General features: G+C 34.7%; 3 protein-coding genes across 4 annotated transcripts; 1 reads left to right on the top strand and 2 right to left on the bottom strand.

The window, feature by feature from the left end:
• Nucleotides 1-830: 830 nt before the first annotated feature.
• Nucleotides 831-3243, bottom strand: LOC145033170 (protein NRT1/ PTR FAMILY 1.2-like). 2 transcript variants are annotated; one of them, XM_078981983.1, is made up of 3 exons: nucleotides 2852-3243; nucleotides 2483-2700; nucleotides 831-2416 (listed from the first exon to the last, which is right to left on the bottom strand). In XM_078981983.1, the coding sequence occupies exons 1-3, from the start codon at nucleotides 2967-2969 to the stop codon at nucleotides 1094-1096; spliced, it is 1659 nt and encodes a 552-aa protein (XP_078838109.1). In that variant the 5' UTR covers nucleotides 2970-3243; the 3' UTR covers nucleotides 831-1093. The 2 variants fall into 2 exon arrangements, with proteins under 2 accessions (XP_078838109.1, XP_078838111.1); XM_078981985.1 differs by having other exon boundaries at nucleotides 2483-2793; nucleotides 2852-2973.
• An 8081-nt stretch (nucleotides 3244-11324) lies between these two features.
• LOC145033196 (protein NRT1/ PTR FAMILY 1.2-like) lies at nucleotides 11325-13717 on the bottom strand. The gene is made up of 4 exons (XM_078981986.1): nucleotides 13438-13717; nucleotides 13072-13289; nucleotides 12464-13005; nucleotides 11325-12361 (listed from the first exon to the last, which is right to left on the bottom strand). Exons 1-4 carry the CDS (start codon nucleotides 13556-13558, stop codon nucleotides 11581-11583), a joined length of 1662 nt encoding a protein of 553 aa, XP_078838112.1. The 5' UTR covers nucleotides 13559-13717; the 3' UTR covers nucleotides 11325-11580.
• A 1079-nt stretch (nucleotides 13718-14796) lies between these two features.
• LOC145005006 (uncharacterized) lies at nucleotides 14797-15301 on the top strand. The gene is made up of 2 exons (XM_078964042.1): nucleotides 14797-14940; nucleotides 15029-15301. Exons 1-2 carry the CDS (start codon nucleotides 14797-14799, stop codon nucleotides 15299-15301), a joined length of 417 nt encoding a protein of 138 aa, XP_078820168.1.
• Nucleotides 15302-19961: the final 4660 nt, after the last annotated feature.

The following is a 19961-nucleotide window of genomic DNA, read 5'->3' on the forward strand; positions in this document are numbered from 1 at the left end:
GGACTATTTTAAAGACAAACAGAAAAGCTTAACGGCTATTTGTGAAATTTTATCTGAAATATATATAAAAACTAAAAAGACTAGTAATAAATTAGTTAAACAAATACAAAGAGTACAATCACAATCTAATTTTGGATTCGTATACCAAGGTGACTAATCAGCCTACCTTTTTTTATTCCACGCGAGGGTCAAGAAAAAGAATAAATAAAATCAAATATCTAAAATGTCCCACCGACCAGGATTTTTATCCCACAACCAGGGTTATGCTATTAGGCTTATAATCCTTGATGCATAAAGGATCTTGAAGATTGGGAATCAGAGCAAATGAGCAACAAGCTTATAATCCTTGATACACAAAGGATCTTGAAGATTGGGAATCAAAGCAAATGAGCAACAAACAAACAACCGCATCCTTTACAACCTCGTTTCCGAGTTTAACAAAAGAAAAGAAGAAAAAAGAAAAGAAAGTCACAAGAAAAAAGAAGAGAAAGGAAAAGAAAACAAAATTTTCTTTCGTGTTCCGTAGTTTGAGAGAAGTGGAAGGAAAATGAATCATTTTGTTCTTTCTTTCCAAATCCTCCCAAATCGGATTGAAAATGATCCTCTTATTTCCCTCCACTTCTCCTCTTTAATGAAACTCGGGGACACCAATCTCTTTTATTTTCTTCTCATTTCCACTCATTTCCTTTCCTTTCTCTCGTTTTTTTTAAAGAACGGAAGTTCTTTTCTCTCGTTAAGTTGAACTCGGGAACGGCGTGTTAGGGAATCGAGAAAGAAAATACTTCAACTACAGGAGTGACATCAATAAGTATGCATGTCTTATAAAAAAATTGTAAATTATTGAATTCACATTCCATGACATTCATGATAATTAATATAAGTTTTTACATTACTAATTACTTATATGAATATGATAAGAGAACTGATTTTACACAACTGTTAATCATATCATGAAGATCCCTCATGTGCTTGAAAATGTGTAATCAAATACTTAATTTCTTTTGGATTATCCGTATAATATTTATAGAATAAGTATCCAATATTACACAATTTGTAATTGGATGCTAAAACCTAATGTTGACCTTCTTCGAGGTCACGTAGACAATGAGAAAACCCTATGAAGTCGACAACAGACTAAGAAGTAGAAAAAGTTGAGCAAACTCATGAAACCAAGCAACCAATAGTAATAATCCACATGTCCTTCATTAATATCACTTGATAACCAACTCACACTACCACCTTCACGTGTTACAGAGTCAACAACATTGATCAAAAAGCTTCCAAAAAGCCCCGAGAACGCATTGCTCACCATGAAGAGCGCCACTGCAATACTTGACATACTTTTCGGAAGCTCAGAGTAATAAAACTCCAACTGCCCTATTGCATTAAAAGCCTCGGCTAATCCTAACAAAGAATACTGTGGGACCAACCACATCGCTGACATGTCATTACCCGACCTTGCCATGTGGCGCCTTATGGTTTCCACGATTCCAGACACCACCATAGCCACGAATGAGATTACTAGCCCAATTCCCATTCGGGTTTTCGGGTGGAGCCCACGCGGTTGACGTGTGTGTTTGGTTAGAATCGGGACTAAGATACGATCGTAAAAAGCGATCCATATTGTGAGCGTTAAGACCAGGAATAAGACGAATGATGCAGGCGGGATTTCGATTCCTGAGATGATTTTTCGATTCATTGTTTTTGCTTGGAGTGTTGGGTAGCTTTGGGAACTTGTGGTGAATAGTAGAATTCCCGAAGACCAAATTGGTGCTATACGAATTAGGGATTTGAGGGATTCCACCTTTTCGACTGTGGAGAGATTCCATGGATCTGTGTTTGAATCGTTAATAACGCACGCTTTGTTGAGAAACCTTAAGTTCTCTGTTAGCTCAACTCGATCCATTCCATGGCTATGATTATAGCAGTCATCTTGACTAAGATTCACTTTCCTGTTCTTGAAAGCAACAACTAGAACTTGAATGAACCCTGAAAACGGGCTCTCACCAACTTTAACTTTCACATAAAGAGATGATCCAAGCAAGAACATGAGAGTAGAACAAACCATGAGCAACATAGGAACTGCAAATCCAACCTGCCACCCATACTCATCTTGAATGTAAATCAGTAGTGTAAAAGATACAACCATTGACGTTGCTGCAGAAGCATAGTACCAGTTAAAGTAGCTGTCAATGAGCCTTTGGTTGTTTTGGGTTGGATGATTGGTGAGTTGGTCTGCACCAAAGGCCATGGAGCATGGTCTGATGCAACCGCATCCGATTGAGAGTAGACCAAAAGATGAAAAGAGTAAAGCGAGTTGGGTTGGTGTTGCAGGGTTGCAAATGGTGTTGAGTTCATCGCAAGATGAAGGTCTTAACTGTGGGAATATGGATGTCAGCCATAGAAAAATCATCCCCTGTAGCAACAAGATGATTAAAATAGTGGCTCGAAACCAAAATCATTATGGAGGTGGGAGACTTACAAGAAGGGTGGAGAGAGACCCGAGAGCAATGACCCGAAACCGACCCAAGTAGGAATCAGCGATGAAAGCTCCAACAATGGAGAGACCATTTGAAAGTGCTGACCAAATGGAGAGTATGCTTGTTCCGGTTACAGCTTCCATGTGATAAACTTCCATTAGATAGAATATCATGTTTGGCATCAATCCATCGCTCGCCACTCTCTCGAATGCTTCATTCACTGCTCCAAAATCAAAATCAAAACCCTAATTGATACGACAGAGATTCATTCATAACTCGAACTCAAAAACAATGGTGGACGGATAAGGTTTTCCTGTGAATTAGAGTTTAGAGTACAGATAATGATGGAAGAAATTGGGGATTTGAAGTACCTATGATGAATGGCATGGTTCTCATACCACCCTTATGATCATGATCACTGTGAAGAAGTAACTTGGTTTGTAATTCTTTATCAATGCTCGATTTATCTTGATTCGAGTTTCCTTCCATGGACGATCTATGTTTTCCCCTGGTTGATCAACTTCGATTCAATGATGGTTTGCTGAAGTTTAAATAGTAATTTGAATTTGGATAATCCCATGGATGCTCTGCTTTCTTGCGGGTGCGGGTTGCGATGACAAATACATCCCTATCGATCGACATACTTTCTTCTATTTTATCACAGCCACTGTCCATATCGATCCACAATTCGACATGCTTAACAATGTCTTTTTCTTTCTGTCAATTTATTACTAGTCTATTCAACAAGAAAAGAATGCGTTGAATTCGTGGATATGAATAATCTCCACCACGAGTGGAACTTAAAAAGAAATTCGAATACAAAGGAACAAAACATTAAAAAATAAATATATAATGATATTAAATAATACATTTGTATACAACAATAAAAAAAACGTAAATAAAAATTAATATTAAATAGTATATCCCAACAATATTAAAAAAATCAAATAAATAAATAACAACAATAATAAATATTAACATGATTTTAATTTATTTTTTTTTGGAACGATAAATCTATTCTACTCCTACACTACTCATAATTCTCCACTTATGTCCCTCACGGGACTTGAACCCTCAACCTCAAAGAGGGTGTGCAACACCAGATGCCGCTGGGCTAGAAACCCTTTGGTAATATGATTTTAATTAACTAAGATAAATAATTTTAAAAGAAATATTATAATTAATGTTAGTTTTGGATAAATAAATAATTTTTTAGGAAAGGAATAAAAAGTCAAAAAGTTAAATATTATCCTTAAGTTGTAAAAAAATTTCACAAAAAAACATTTATGAATTGTAAAAAAAGTTATTGATTCAAAAGATCTAGTTTTAATTGTCGTTTTCATATAAACGAAAAAATGTTAAAAAGTTATGATTAAATAACGGAACAAGAGTACATTAACCTATTGGCCTACATTTTATTATCCTTTGATCAGAATCATCTCAATATTCATGTGCTTTCGTACCCCTATAAGTGATACAACGAAACTGAGTGGGTTAGACTTAGGGAAGTCTGGTGAGCACATAGGGTTTCAATCCATGATAATTATTTTTTTTTAATTATATTTTTTTATCAAACAATTCAACTTGATTACCCATTCCCATTATCCTCACATTATAACCTAAATACTAGCCTCAAGGGACCTATTATATGGTCACTATAAGTATTGGGGTAGAAAATACCACTTCGGGGATTCCTTAGCGATATATGTCAAGGGATGAAGAACATCTTTAATGAAAACATAGTTCAAAACACCTAAAGTTTGCGAGCCTGCTAGCATTCTATTGGACTATCTAAAATACTTTGTGGTCGTCATTTATACTCTGCTAGACGACTAGATCATTTATAAAGTTAAGGCCTATCATCTTATCATCATTTCATCTCATCTATTTCATCATTTTCATCCATTTTCTACCCTATATATATATATATATATATATATATATATATATATATATATATATATATATATATACACACACACACACACACGATCAAATAAAACAATGTTATAATATTTCATCTAGAATGGATAATAGGAAGTACAAACAATAGGCACATTTAGAATATAATCATCTAGTTACTTCATATCTATATGTAAGTCGAAGTTACTCTGCACTCACTTGTTATAGTGATGATTCGAAATTCGGGCAACATTTCGCTTTTAATACTCGATCTTTCCTTTATGACATCTCCATTTTTACGGTCTGAAGAGACCAATTTGTTCATGCTTATTAAATCAGAGTATTCTTTTAAAAAGATTAATTATGTGGAATTTGTCCCAAAAACACGATAATGATTTTATCAAAGCATTTTCGAAGAAATGTGTTTTGTTTATATTTCTAAAACTCGGGATGTCATAACTGATACAAAATGGAAGAGCATAGGCCACCCAAGCAATATGTTTTGTTCCGTTGGGAATCGCATTACCGAGAACTCGATTGTTCGTGTGATGCTCTCCCTCACTTTATGGCTAACCAACATGAGTGGGAGGTGTATAGTGCCTAATGGCCATAGACTGTGTCCTGTGAAGACGACCAATGGCCTGCTTGTTGGCGGTTTCAGGCCCTCTTTCCAGGAAGTCGACAACTGCCTGAAGCCGTGCTCATAAAGGATGTCAGTGCTACTACCATTGTCTATGTAAACGCGATGGATTTGCTTTTGACATATACAAGCAGTGATTAAAAGTGGATCCCGGGGGTTCCAGTTGTGTGGCATCGGGTCCTATAGTGAGAAGTTGATGTTAAGGAGGTTTCTAGATAGTACCTCTAAGTTGTCGTCAGCCTCACGATGCTTGTGTCTATTGTGCGGCCTCCTGATGGTGAAGATCTCGCTCTTATGATCTTGGTGTTTACCAACATCTTTTCAAACCCTAATACTCTTCTTATCGGTATCAAACTTGGTCCTCAAGTTATTTCTGATGTCAAAGATGTTGCATGCTAGCTGCCTTCTTTCCATTTCAGCGGTGGTGTGAGCTTGAAGGAAGGTTTCCTGGAGCTTGTAAATGCAAGGGTTAAACTTCAGTACTTGCTACATAGAAAGCGGTATATGCAACATGCTCACCTTAATAAAGGACTGATGGCTCGTCATTGATTATAGAGCGAAGGAGGGTGTGGCGTTTAGCGATCAAGTGTTCGTCTCCGCATGTTGTAATGGTGGTTGCAGCTGGGAAGCCATCGGTTGTGATTGTAGGGTCGATAGTTGTGACTGCTGGTTCGGTGGTTGCAACTGTTGAGTTGTTTTCGACTGAGGCGCTGCAGTCGCGGTTGTAACCGGGTGTTTTGTTGTGACAGGTAACGGTCGCCATAGGGAGGCGATTGTTGTTGTTGCGGTTCCTGTTATTGGACTTGATTTCTGTGTTGTTGGTGTGTAGGTGGAGGCTTGTTCGTCTGATGCAGATGGTTGTGTGCCATCAAGCGACAACATTGATCTGATTGGACTTGTTTCTCCTCTACTGGACGTCGTATGTTCCCTTCCCATCATTGCCAACGTCTAGAGTCGTATTAAGGTTGTGTAACTCTAAGTACATGCCAAGATGGCACCAAATGTTATGATATGTTTCCCGAGCTTATCGTCGTCCCGAAATAGCTTCGCCTAGGTTAAGCCTTAGAAGCACAACAAAGAAAGAACTAACGTCAGTCGTCGTCCAGGAGGTGGTCTTGGAACGAAGCTCTGACATAAGGTTTAGGTATGGGATAGAGAATGTGGAAATCCCTTCTTCAGGAGAAGAAAGGTCCCTTTTATACTTGTCGTCTTCTACACCTGATTCCGACATGATCTTTTATCTCGTCTGGGCCGAAAGAATGTGGGGGATTCCTATTGGCGGATCATGCACCACAAGTGGTTATTTGATATTGGTGTGGAACTATCAGAGGACAGTACCCTGGGTGCTACACTTGTCGCTTTGGAGAGTAGCCAATACTATTTTGGCTTATTTTAAACTGGAGTTTCTTGTCCTGAATTGGACCTTGGCGCTAGAGCGTTAGGGTCTAAGCGTGAGGCCGCGAGGGTGAGGGCCTAAGCCTAATCACTTATATTGGGTAGAGACCGTTAGGTAGGCCGTCCTTTAGATAACTGTTCTGTTATCTTTGACGTATTCCTAAAGGGACACGTTAACAATATGATTACGTATTCCTTGGGTTGTTGGTTTTGTATCCTTGTATATAGGATGTTGATATGTTGTAGTGATCCGCTAAATCTGCATGATTATTTGTTTTTTGTTATATGTTTTATCTATTGTATATGTCGACATAGTGCGGTTTAGGTTGAGGCATTACTGCTATATGTGTAAGCCAACAGACCGAGGCGTTCCAGTATGATGACTGATTGGGCCAGGGTATTCCAGTCTGATGACTGATTGGACCCGTTGCATGTTGGCATTCTAGTCCGATGACTGGTTGTGCTGAGGTAGTCCAGTCCTATGACTGATTGGGTCGAGGTATTCTAGTCCGATGATTGATTGGGTCAGGGCATTCCAGTCTAATGACTTATTGGGTTGGGGTATTCTAGTCCGATGACGGATTGGACCTATTACATGTTTTATTTGTCTTAATAGGTGCGATATTTTTGGGGGAACTCACTAAGCTTTATGCTTACCCAGTTGCTGTTATTTTCAGGTATCATTGGTTCGTGGAAAGATGAAGACGTGACTTTACACACTCATCACTAAGCTTTATGCTTAAAATGTCTAATAATAAACTAACTCATATTCATAAGATCTAATCAATTATCATCTACTCTATGGTTTAAGTTTAGGAATCTAATATAAGAACCTAATTACTTAAACCATAACGTCGATACAAAGTTGTAACGTCCAATTTTTTATTACCAAGTACACCCCAAACAAATTTCAGTTCTCATTTACATTTTACAAATAATTTTGTTGTATATTGGCACTACGAAATACAAGAAGTTATCAATAGGGATCGTATTGACCTCAAGGACATGATCAAAGTCGAGCGCCACAATAATCTACCTGCAAAATGATCATCACAACAACATAAGCCTCACGGCTTAGTAAATAACAACTATTGTAACAAAATCATATTTATCACATAACAACTCATCATCAATGATATTTAACAAATAAATTACACCAATTAGTGGTGTTCTCATATCCTCATAATCAATTTAATATAAATCAATTTCTCAATAATAACAATTTATCCCATTAATAATGACTTGTCACTCAGTAATGATTTATTTCTCAAAAATGATCTACCTCTCAGTATGATCTATCTCTTAGTGTGATGATATATCTCTTTATCATAATCAATCTCTCAGTCATGATCTATCTCTTAGTGTGATGATCTCTCACTCGATCATGATCAGTCTCTCAATCATAATCTATCTTTCAGTTTGATAATATCTCTCTCTCTCTCTCTCTCTCTCTTGATCATGATCAATCTGTCAATCATGATCAATGTTAATAAAGATCTACTTCTCAATAATGTTTGATCATTTAAATCACAATACATATCTTATATAATGTATAGCACAAATATTACATCAACGGATGCTAGACTAGTGTTATTCACATGGTTAGTCAGTAGACTAATTCCAGATCCGATCTCAATCCTTCACTGCCTATCAACTTGTTACGTGGTAACACCTATTCATCGAATAAAAAGTTCATTAGAACCTGTCACAACCCATTGCTGGCTATACTTTGTGACCTTTTGTCACAATAATAATCAAATCTCATAATATAATCGGAACAGGATTAACTCGTAAGTCGTTAGCTAAATCTCTCACAATGGGTGATTTCTCGATCATTAGGGTTTATAACCCTCACAGTCTTGACTAAATATTTAATCGTAAGATTTACTCACTAATATTACCAAAAGGTTTGTAACAACACCATATCATGAATTCCGTAACACATACTCGGGTCCAATAGATCTAAAAAATAAGACATTTCATAATCATTATTAACGGGGTAAAAGATACCTCAACGAATCTCGTAAGTCAGCCCGTATCTCTCGTTCAAGGGTATATCCCCTTCGTTATAATCTCCTGAGAATGCTTTCCGAGCAGCATCTCCAATCATGTGTGCCAAAATCTCTTAATCGACACCAAATAAGATCTGTTTATACCATCAACAATGCCACGTCGTCATGGTCACATGGCCACACCGTGGCCATGAGTTTCTCCAACAATTGCCACATATTGCACTCTTCCGTCACGTGTCTTGGTGACTCAACTCATACCATGTTGTGGTGAGCATACCACCATGCCGTGGTGACTCAAAAGTTGACCGTTTGACTTTGACTTCTGTTGACCTTCTCAAAATAGTAATATACTTTCATCATAACTTCAAACAGCCATAACTTTTTCAAACAAACTCCGTTTTCTACGATCTTTATATCCATGAAATCGACTTTAGAAGATCTACAACTTTCCTCAACTCCTTTTTACTAAATAGAAAATGATCAATTTAACGTGACTTTATGTTGTATTTCACGTACTCATCTTCTCTTGAAATAATGCATGTTATGAAAAAACAGGTATTACATGAGTGTTCTTAAGAAAACACATGTAAATGAGCACATTTAAAAAATGTCATATATATTAGCATTGACTTAGATGAAAATGAAATTGTTTAGAAAACACTTTGAAATAATGATAAACACACTCATGAATGATGAATATGCTTGTTTTTGTGTGTGTGTGTGTGTGTTTATATTATTCGCGGTGGTAAATGTTTATGTGTAAGTGTGTAACTTTGTTTTCATGGAGTTTCAGTATAGGAATATATTATCTAAAATATCATCTTTAATCTAAAGTATTATAAGGCCATATTGACCATTAGGGGCAATGTGCACTCTATAGATGGAATTACGAGGTCCTATTAACCATCAAGGGCAGTGTGCCAAAGTTTGAAACCCAAAAAGTCTAAGGACTAACCTGCCAATATACTATTTATTTCCTCTGTGTGTGTGCATACGTGCATGCATGTATGTGTGATTCTATCTTTTAACGAAAAAACTAGATTTAAACAAAAATCTTCGTTTGGGAGTATGAACGTTTAGTCTTGTAACAACCCAAAAACCATGACACAATTTTTCATTTTTATTAAAAACATTTTCATAAAACCATAAGATAATCAATCATTATTTTCAAAATGAATCCATAGAGTCAGAGTATCAAATAATCTCTCAAGTATAAATCAGTAGGAGGATATGTACGATCATGCCTTCGCCTTCCCACAATCACCAATGGTACCTAAAAAACAATTACAAACAATTGGGTAAGCACAAAGCTTAGTGAGTTCCCATAGAATAACCCACACAACAATACATAAACAATACATGCATACTGGGCCCACAGTCTCTCGACTCGATTGCACCTGGCCTACAGTCTCCGGACTGGATTGCCCCTGAGCTCACATCATAAGAGTAGAATGCCCTCCCGACCCTCATCTTATGACTAGATTGCTCCCTAGCCCAAAACATAAGACTGGAATGCCCTCATGGCCCTCAACTTATGACTGGATTGCTCCCAAGCCCACAACAAAAAACAGGAATGCTCTCCCAACCCTCATCTTATGACTTGATTGCTCCCGGATTTGTTGGCGTATATCACAAAGTTGTACTGCCTCAAGCCAACCACACCATGTCGAAATATGCAAATATATAAACAATAACCAACAATACAGGTAATCGTACAGATCTACCAATCTAACAGACCATTATAGCATAGTAACATCTTATACATATGATACATAATATGAACTGATGGGCCAATATTTGTGCCTTTGAACTATGAGTATAGTGAGAAACACACCTTAATTCTGAAGACAAGATAAACCACCCACTCGAGCCGACGATATCAAACCTTCTATTCCTACACATATCCATAATAAAACCCTAATTAACAATCAAGGAAACGATTGGCCCACGAAGTGTCTAGGCTCTCAATTAAACCTCCTTTAGGTAAAAGGCCATTTTTCCCTTCCAGTACTATTCCAAAATTCAACAGTTAACCCTAAGTTGACTTACACTCTATATCCTCAAAAACACCAGAAGGATGCATTCAAATGGTCTAGAGCATCCCATACTCACAAGGACCAAGATTATGGAACAAAAAGCATTAAACGCATGAACTAATTAGATCTAACAAAAAGAACATCAATATGCAAGCTTTATACATTTTGGAGATAGATGATTAAGTGCAAAGTCTAGATCTACAAACCTTGGAGGTCTTACTTGCTTCTCCAATGGACTCTTACTTCAAGAATGCACCTAAAAAGCCCACAAATGCTTCCTAAACTAACAATTGATTGGTAGGGCTTCAAAGAAAAGATTTGAGGTGATTAAGGTTTGTAATAGGAAAGGTTCCAAGAAGTTAGAGCCCTTAAATAGGGCCCCAAACCTTAGGATTATGGTTTGGTTAGCAACAGCTATGCAATGCGCAACTTAATTTACGCCATGCGTAACTCCTTAAAAATTTGTTCCTCTACACCCTATGTAGTGCAAAACCTTCCATCTTCTAATTTTCGGCGTTCTTTATATGCACGGAAAGGTATTGAAGAGCCCCACAATATTGTCTAGTTACTTTTGACTAAAAACATATCGAACAAAAATCCTTAATTCATGCAAGAAACCCAATATATCACCTTTCCAGTTTTACCCTTGGCTTCAAGGCACAAATCGAGAGCTTTAATCACTTAATATAATGTTGCCAATATCCGAAAAGGGCCTAAAGTCTATTCCTTTGAAGACCAGCACCATCACTTGATCAAATTCCAGTCTGATGTCTCGAAATTAAAACATCACTAAAACCAAGTTTTACAAGTTTTTAGTTTAAGCAAAAAACTTCAAATCTAAAAGTTACTTCATATGTCGTTTAAGCAAAAGTTATTGAGTTTTTAATAAATTTCTAAAATTACCCTTAAAAATATTTACATATTTTTTTGAACAATTGTCTTTTTATGTAATTTTATACATTTCAAAAGCTATCAATTACTTTTGTTAAACACTCATATAACAAACAAAAGCTACAGTTTCCAACTACCGGCTAGTTTTGCCAAACATGGGCATAATGTAAAATTTACATCACATAACATATCATGCCATAATTATTACCCGTTCTTCTCCAGGCTCATGTGGATGACGTAAACCTCCGATGAAGACGACAACAGATTAAGAAGTAGAAAAAGTTAAGCAAACTCAAGAAACCAAGTAACCAATAGTAATAATCCACATGTCCTTCATTAATATCACTCGATAACCAACTCACTTCACCACCTTCACTTGTTACCGAGTCAACAACATTGATCAAAAAGCTTCCAACAAGCCCCGAGAATGCATTGCTCACCATGAAGAGCGCCATTGCAATACTCGACATGCTTTTTGGAAGCTCGGAATAATAAAACTCCATCTGCCCTACTGCATTGAAAGCTTCCGCTAATCCTAGCAAACAATATTGTGGCACCAACCACATTGCTGACATGTCATCACCCGACCTTGCCACGTGGCGCCTTATGGATTCCACAATTGCGGACACTACCATAGCCACGACTGAGATTAGTAGCCCAATTCCCATTCGGGTTTTTGGGTGGAGCCCACGTGGTTGGTGTGAGTGTTTTGCTAGAATTGGGACTAAGATACGATCGTAGAAGATGATCCATATTGTGAGTGTTAAGACCATAAATAAGCCGAAAGATGCAGCTGGGATTTCAAATCCGGAGGTTATTTGTCGATTCATTGTGTTTGCTTGGAGTGTCGGGTAGCTTTGGGTACTTGTGGTGTATAGTAGAATTCCTGAAGACCAAATGGGTGCTATACAAATTATAGATTTAAGGGATTCGACCTTTTCGACAGTGGAGAGACTCCATGGATCTGTGTTTGAATCTTTAATAACACACGCTTTGTTGAGAAACCTAAAGTACGATATAGATAATATGAGTTAGGCTATGTTATTTTTTCTATTCTTTTAGTTAACAACACGAAAAACTAAAGTAATTTTGTAGTAATTGGCAAACCTTATGTTCTCTGTTAACTCAACTCTATCCATTCCATGGCTATGATTGTAGCAGTCATCGTGACTAAGACTGACTTTCCGGTTCTTAAAAGCAACAACTAGAACTTGAATGAATTCTGAAAACGGGCTCTTGCCAACTTTAACTTTCACATAAAGAGAAGATCCAAGCAAGAACATGAGAGCAGAACAAACCATTAACATCATAGGAACTGCAAATCCAACCTGCCAACCATACTCATCTTGAATGTAGACCACTACTGTAAATGCTACAACCATTGACATTGTCATAGAAGCATAGTACCAATTAAAGAAGCTGTCAATGAGCCTTTGGTTGTTTATGGTTGGATGATTGTTGAGTTGGTCTGCACCAAAGGCCATGGAACATGGTCTCACGCAACCACATCCAATCGATAGTAGACCAAAAGATGTGAAAAGTAAAGCGAGTTGGGTTGGTGTTGCAGGGCTGCAAATGGTGTCGAGTTCTTCGCAAGATGAAGGTCGTAACTCTGGGAACATGGAGGTCAGCCATAGAAAAATCATCCCCTGTAGCAACAAGATGATTAAATAATGGCTCAAAATCAAAATCAAGATGGGAGGTGAGAGACTTACAAGAAGGGAGGTGAGAGACCCGATAGCAATGACCCGAAACCGACCCAAGTAGGAATCAGCCATGAAAGCTCCAAAAATGGAGAGACCATTTGAAAGTGCTGACCAGACGGAGAGTATGCTGGTTCCAGTTACAGCTTCCATGTGATAAACTTCCATCAGATAGAATATCATGTTTGGCGTCAATCCATAGCTCGCCACTTTCTCAAATGCTTCATTCACTGCCCCCAAAATCAAAATCAAAATCAAACCGTAATTATTACAATCGAGATGTATTTATCTTCGAGCTCACAAAAATTGATCGATTTTTATGTGAATTCGAGTACAGAGTATATACAAGGATGTAAGAAATTGGGGATTTTGAAGTACCTATGATAAATGGCATGGTTCTCATACCACCCTTACGATCATGATCATCACTGTGAAGGAGTAACTTGGTTTGTAATTCTGTATCGATGCTCAATTTATCTTGATTCGAAATTCCTTCCATGGAAGATCGAACGTTTTACCCAGAGTGGTGGACTTCGACTCCTTCGACTCCTTCGACTCAAAGATGGTTTGATGCAGTTTAAGTAGTAAGTTCAATTTGGTTGACACCATGGACATGGAGATATTTACAATGTGAAAGGCAGAACGCGAAATTATGCAACCAACAAAGGATACCATTGTTGTCTTCTTCTAGCGACTTACGACTGACAAACACATCCCTATCGATCGACATACTTCCTTCTATTTATCACCTCCATGTGGCCGGTGGGCCCTCTCTTAGTTTCTTCTTATTTTAATTTTTGTAAGTCGATAGACACCTACGTCTCTCACATCCCATTTTATTATTATTATAAAGAATGAGGAGCAGGTATATTCAGAAAGCGATATCCTAATTCTAATAAATAAGTAGAACTCTGCCACGTGTTAATTTATAAGACCTCCAAAATAGAGTTTTTCCGCTCATTTTATTCATCTATATTTACGTAAATACCATACAATCCAAATTCAATAATTCCGGAAAAATCTGCAAACAAATCCTTTCAAAATATTCAACCAAAAAATTTAAATGAATAAAAGATATGGAAATACATTGAAAAAATATGTTAATTAATATTCAGATTCGAAAAACCCGATTAATTTTGAAAGTTTGTTTATTTTGATTGCAAATTAAATCCCTAAAAATCTGCAATATTATTCTTTGCAAACGTAATCTTCTTGATTCTTATTGATTCATAAAAACTTTTCAAATGTAAATACCATTCATACGGTTCTTTTCTTTTTACCATTCTGCTCCATAGAAATTCTGCTCCATAGTAATCTTTGCAAAATTATTCTTCTTGATTCTGCAACGCTTAAAAAATCAAATATCAGGTTAGTGTATTAAAATATCAGGATTACTAATATTTCTATGCTCTTAATGGTCTGATTTATCAGTTTCTATCATTTTTTCATTTTATTAGTGATGTTTGTCTTCTTCTTTTTCCTAATTCTTCTTAATCATCTTCTTCTTCTACCTTTTCAGTTTAAAAGACGTAAATAATGATGAAAATGATTACAAAATACGAAATTAGTAATAAAAATGAGAACTTTATTTTCTTTAAAAAAAAACTGTTCTTCAAAGCTTTAACTATTACAATATGTTTTTTTTGTTTTGCTGTTTCATTTACTTTGATTTGCTGTTAATTTAAAAGGTTGCTAATTTTTCTTACAATTCTATAATGATTAAATTTATTGCAGAAAATGGAAATAGGAAATAAGGTTTACCTAAATAACATTGACCAGATAGATGAAAAATCGCATATCAATATTCGGGTGCTTAAAATTTGGAACTTTGTCAGAAATAATAAAGTTTGTTCCATTGAAATGATCATCATGGATGAGGAGGTTTGTTGTATTTGATATATTTTTTATTCATCATTCAATATTAGACATGTTTCATGAACATAATAATTTTTAATTTTTTTTTAAACAGGGTACACAATACCACGCTCGTGTCTTCAATCAGAATTTCTCCAGATTTCGTCATCTTTTAAAGGAAGATGAAAGTTATATAGTTATAAAACCCAATATGGCTGCTGTTACTAATGGTTTTAGTTATACAGGTCATAAACAGACCTTAACTTTGGATTGGAAAAGCATCCTAAAAAAATGTGATGATTTCTCGGGTCCGGTCAATGGATTTATGTTTGTTGACTTTAATTCTATCATAGAACAAACATACCCAAAAGACACATTCTTTGGTTAGTCATAAAATATTAATAAAATCATTTTTTATCATTTGTTTTTCTGGTTATACATTTTATTATTTAAATATTACGAATTTAATCCTAAACTTTTATTTTTTTGTGGTATCTGTTGTGTAGATGTTATTGGACATATCGTGTCATTTAGGCCTCTTGAAACTTCAAATCCAGTACCATCCAAGCATTATATAAAAGTCACTCTTAGCAACCTAGAGTGAGATTATATTGTATTATTTATTTATTATTTATTATCTTTAATTAATCACAAATTAATATTAATATACTATTTTATGGTTTATTTAGTTCTGTACATCTGAAGGTTACTATTTTTGGAAGTCAAGCATATCAAATTTCAGAATACCTAAAAAATAACCCGACTGTTAATTTTGTTGTTATCGTGATGCAGTTTTTGAAGCTAAACATTTGGAATGGTTTGTATTAAGTCTTTATATATAGATGTTTATAATTACTGTTTTTATATAAATTTTAATAATTTGATATACATTTTTTACAGGTCTTGGTGAAGCTAAAAGTCATTTTGAAGTAACGAAATTGTTCATAAATTCTGACATTTATGAAATAAATGAGTTTAAAAATAAGTTAGTTTCCAATTCTTTTTTATTTTTTTATAATGTATTTTAACTTAAAAAAAACACAAAACCTAATATTCATGAATCTAAATTAAACATTACAGGTTGAAATGTCATGACAATTTCGGTATAACTGAAAAAAGCATAACTACACTTCAAAGCTACTCTTCTTCATATACAGATGACTTTAAGGGCAATTTTCCATTAAAAACAATCTGTGAGATCACCGAACCAATTAAGGTATATTGCATTATTTTATATGTTTTACATTTTATTTTTGCATAATTTATTTTAATAATTTTTACATTTTATATGATACAGGAAATGAAGTTTTTATTAGTTGCTTCCATTGTTAATATAAGGCAGAATCTACCATGGTATTATGAAGCATGCAAAAAATGTGGAAAAAAAATTATCCCTGTTCCCAAAACCAATCATTCGTATACCAACCCTGAGGGAATTTCAGAAACTATGGTTGTCGAGTGTACAAATGCACAATGCAAAAAATCTGAATTTCAGTCAGTTATAAAGTATAGACATATTTATTTCTATTAATTTTGTCAATCTTAAAACAACACTAACAATGACATAATTATTTTTTGTTTTAGGTATATAATTCCAATTAACGTACAAGATTGTACTGGAACCATTGGATTGACTCTTTTTGATAGGGAAGCAAGGAGGTTGTTAAATATAAGTGCCTACGAGTTGAAAAGATACATGATGCGGTATATTATTTATACCTTTAAAATCAGAAAACATTTACTTAATTTTTTTAATTTATTAAAATATATCTTACAGGCCGGAGACAGTGATGCCCTATTTCCAACGCAACTTAATGTGTTGAAAAACCGCAAGTTTGGTTTTGTTGTAGATATTACAGAATACAATGTCAACAACTATAATAACATCTACACAGTTCTCAGAGTTACAGAAGATATGTCCATTGTTTGTGAATTGGAAAGTAAAATAGAACTTATGGTATGTAATTTTTTATTGTTGAAAATTTACAATTCTTTAATGTTAAAGTACATAACGATTAACATATTTCCATTTTATTTTTTAGAGTAATCAATCTGTCTCCTTAAATCAAGTTGCTTTGGAATCCGATGATGTTGTACAGCCTGTTCAAAAGGTTTTTCATTTTATTTTATAAACTTTTAATTATATTAGTTATTTTTTTTAGGAATCAAACATTTTTTTTTTAAATTAGGATGTGATCTCACAAACAGACAAAAGTTTTACACCCTCAACAGTTGATAAGTCAACCGCAACAAGTCCTTGCAAAATATCAGGTGATTTGAAGCGCAACCTCCAAGAAATTTATGATGTTGATTCTGGATATGATTTAAGTTCAACTAAGGCTAAAAGAAAGTCAACCGCAGAGGAAACTCCACTCTTGATTCCAAAAATTGAAAAGTGAGTTTCTATCGGTTATAAGACACATTTAATATATTTTGATCATTTGTTTTGGTTATAAAGATATTTTAATTGCTTGGTATGATTTTTATTTTGGGGTATTTAGGATGTCAAATATTATTGGTTTTGAATATTTTTGGATACTTTTATTGTTTTAAATTGGACAAGTTAGTTGATTTTGGTTATAACTCAAATAAAATATATTGCCCCTAACTTGATAAGTATTTCATATATAGCAATTAACAATTAAGACAAATCAATCAATCAATCAATTTGTATAATAAAAATGCGAAATTCTTAGCTTTCTTCCCCAATTCGCATTCTACTGTAAAATTCGCATTCTTCATTCACCCTCTTTCTTCGCATGTTTCAGTCATTTTTTTTTTAGTTCATTCGCATTTGAGTTGTTTGTCTCACCAAATGCGAAATGAATATTAACCATAATCACCTTCGCATCTTTAACCCCAATCCATACAACCTCATATGCGAAACCCAATTTTGATTTGTATTACCAAATGCGAACATTTTTGCTTTTACACGTGAACTGCATTTGACTCCAATATTGAACAAATCACATTTCACAGTCCTTCTTGACTTCGCATTTTTCTTCACGAATCGTCCCTCAATCAATAACCCAATTAACCCAATTGCGAATCCAAAATCAAAACTTATCTGTTTTCATATGCGAACCCAACTGATTGGCTTTTCAAAATCAAATTCGCAACTCCAAATCGTTCGATTATTCGCCCCAATTCCAAAATCAAATAACAGATCCTTCGTATGATTCATTTAATAACCAAGGCTTCTTTTACTTCAAAATGACCATATTGCCCCTAACCTGATAAGTATTTCATATATCGCAATTAACAATTAAGACAAATCAATCAATCAATCAATTTGTATAATAAAAATGCGAAATTTTTAGCTTTCTTCCCCAATTCGCATTCTACTGTAAAATTCACATTCTTCATTCACCCTCTTTGTTCGCATGTTCCAGTCATTTTTTTTTTAGTTCATTCGCATTTGAGTTGTTTGTCTCACAAAATACGAAATGAATATTAACCATAATCACCTTCGCATCTTTAACCCCAATCCATACAACCTCATATGCAAAACCCAATTTTGATTTGTATTACCAAATGCGAACATTTTTGCTTTTACACGTGAACTGCATTTGACTCCAATATTGAACAAATCACATTTCACAGTCCTTCTTGACTTCGCATTTTTCTTCACGAATCGTCCCTCAATCAATAACCCAATTGCGAATCCAAAATCAAAACTTATCTGTTTTCATATGCGAACCCAACTGATTGGCTTTTCAAAATCAAATTCGCAACTCCAAATCGTTCGATTATTCGCCCCAATTCCAAAATCAAATAACAGATCCTTCATATGATTCATTTAATAACCAAGGCTTCTTTTACTTCAAAATGACCATATTGCCCCTAAATTGATAAGTATTTCATATATCACAATTAACAATTAAGACAAATCAATCAATCAATCAATTTGTATAATAAAAATGCGAAATTCTTAGCTTTCTTTCCCAATTCGCATTCTACTGTAAAATTCACATTCTTCATTCACCCTCTTTCTTCGCATGTTCCAGTCATTTTTTTTTTAGTTCATTCGCATTTGAGTTGTTTGTCTCACCAAATACGAAATGAATATTAACCATAATCACCTTCGCATCTTTAACCCCAATCCATACAACCTCATATGCGAAACCCAATTTTGATTTGTATTACCAAATGCGAACATTTTTGCTTTTACACGTGAACTGCATTTGACTCCAATAATGAATATTAACCATAATCACCTTCGCATCTTTATGTTGATTATTTTAAACATGGAACATTTATGTCTATTATTTAGAATAACTATTATTTTTGTCACGATAAATATGTTATTTTTAATAAATAATCAATAACCAATTGTAAACAAAATTTATATCTTTGATTCTCTAAAATTAATTCATACATTTTTGTAATGGTTGCAGCATATTTACTTATCTTCTGTAAATAACCTATATTCAACCAACTATTTCCTAATATTCTATACTCCTTTTTTAGATGGAATTTGAATATTAAACTAATTTTTAGTTGTAATCTTTTAAATTCCAAAAAATCAGGAAGAAAATTATATCTAATAAAGATCCAACAACAATAAAATCATATAATCGTAATCTTTTTCCAATATTCAAGCATATAACTTTACCTCAAAACGTGAAATCCAAAATTTTGAAACACCTCATTCGTCTTCTTAATGTTCAATTGTTTCTGCGATTTTTTTTTCATTAAGCTTACATCAAACTGCTTCATTAAAGTTGTAATCCTCATTCCAGTTCTACCTGCAAGATTTCCATATCCATATGTCAGGTTAGTATTATCAGTTTAGATCACTTTGTTTTCTCTATGAATTTATGGTTGAAATTTACAACAATAATCAATATGCTGGAATAGATGTTTTTCTAATTGTAAAAAAATAATCTTGAATAGATACATAAGATCAATAAGCAATTTATAATCATCACGATTATCGTGTATCACACAATTTTACCTTCATTGATTCCATGGAGATCTAGGGTTTTAACCCCTGATATCATCCGAACCCACGATTGGTTGAAATTGGGGAAACAGTAGGTTTAAAT

This window comes from Lactuca saligna, chromosome 1 (assembly GCF_052625555.1).
Source record: "Lactuca saligna cultivar CGN05327 chromosome 1, ASM5262555v1, whole genome shotgun sequence".
Taxonomy (NCBI): domain Eukaryota; kingdom Viridiplantae; phylum Streptophyta; class Magnoliopsida; order Asterales; family Asteraceae; genus Lactuca; species Lactuca saligna.

What these genes read in the sequence shown, in the direction of transcription:
- LOC145033170 (XM_078981983.1), bottom strand. Translation starts at nt 2,969, where the DNA reads ATGGAAGGAAACTCGAATCAAGATAAATCGAGCATTGATAAAGAATTA. An exon ending in AACCATGCCATTCATCATAG is followed by an intron (nt 2,701 to 2,851) that starts GTACTTCAAATC and finishes ATTTTGGAGCAG; the next exon opens with TGAATGAAGCATTCGAGAGA. An exon ending in GGTCTCTCTCCACCCTTCTT is followed by an intron (nt 2,417 to 2,482) that starts GTAAGTCTCCCA and finishes TTGTTGCTACAG; the next exon opens with GGGATGATTTTTCTATGGCT.
- LOC145033196 (XM_078981986.1), bottom strand. Translation starts at nt 13,558, where the DNA reads ATGGAAGGAATTTCGAATCAAGATAAATTGAGCATCGATACAGAATTA. An exon ending in AACCATGCCATTTATCATAG is followed by an intron (nt 13,290 to 13,437) that starts GTACTTCAAAAT and finishes TTTTGGGGGCAG; the next exon opens with TGAATGAAGCATTTGAGAAA. An exon ending in GAGTTAACAGAGAACATAAG is followed by an intron (nt 12,362 to 12,463) that starts GTTTGCCAATTA and finishes ATCGTACTTTAG; the next exon opens with GTTTCTCAACAAAGCGTGTG.
- LOC145005006 (XM_078964042.1), top strand. Translation starts at nt 14,797, where the DNA reads ATGGAAATAGGAAATAAGGTTTACCTAAATAACATTGACCAGATAGAT. An exon ending in TGATCATCATGGATGAGGAG is followed by an intron (nt 14,941 to 15,028) that starts GTTTGTTGTATT and finishes TTTTTTAAACAG; the next exon opens with GGTACACAATACCACGCTCG.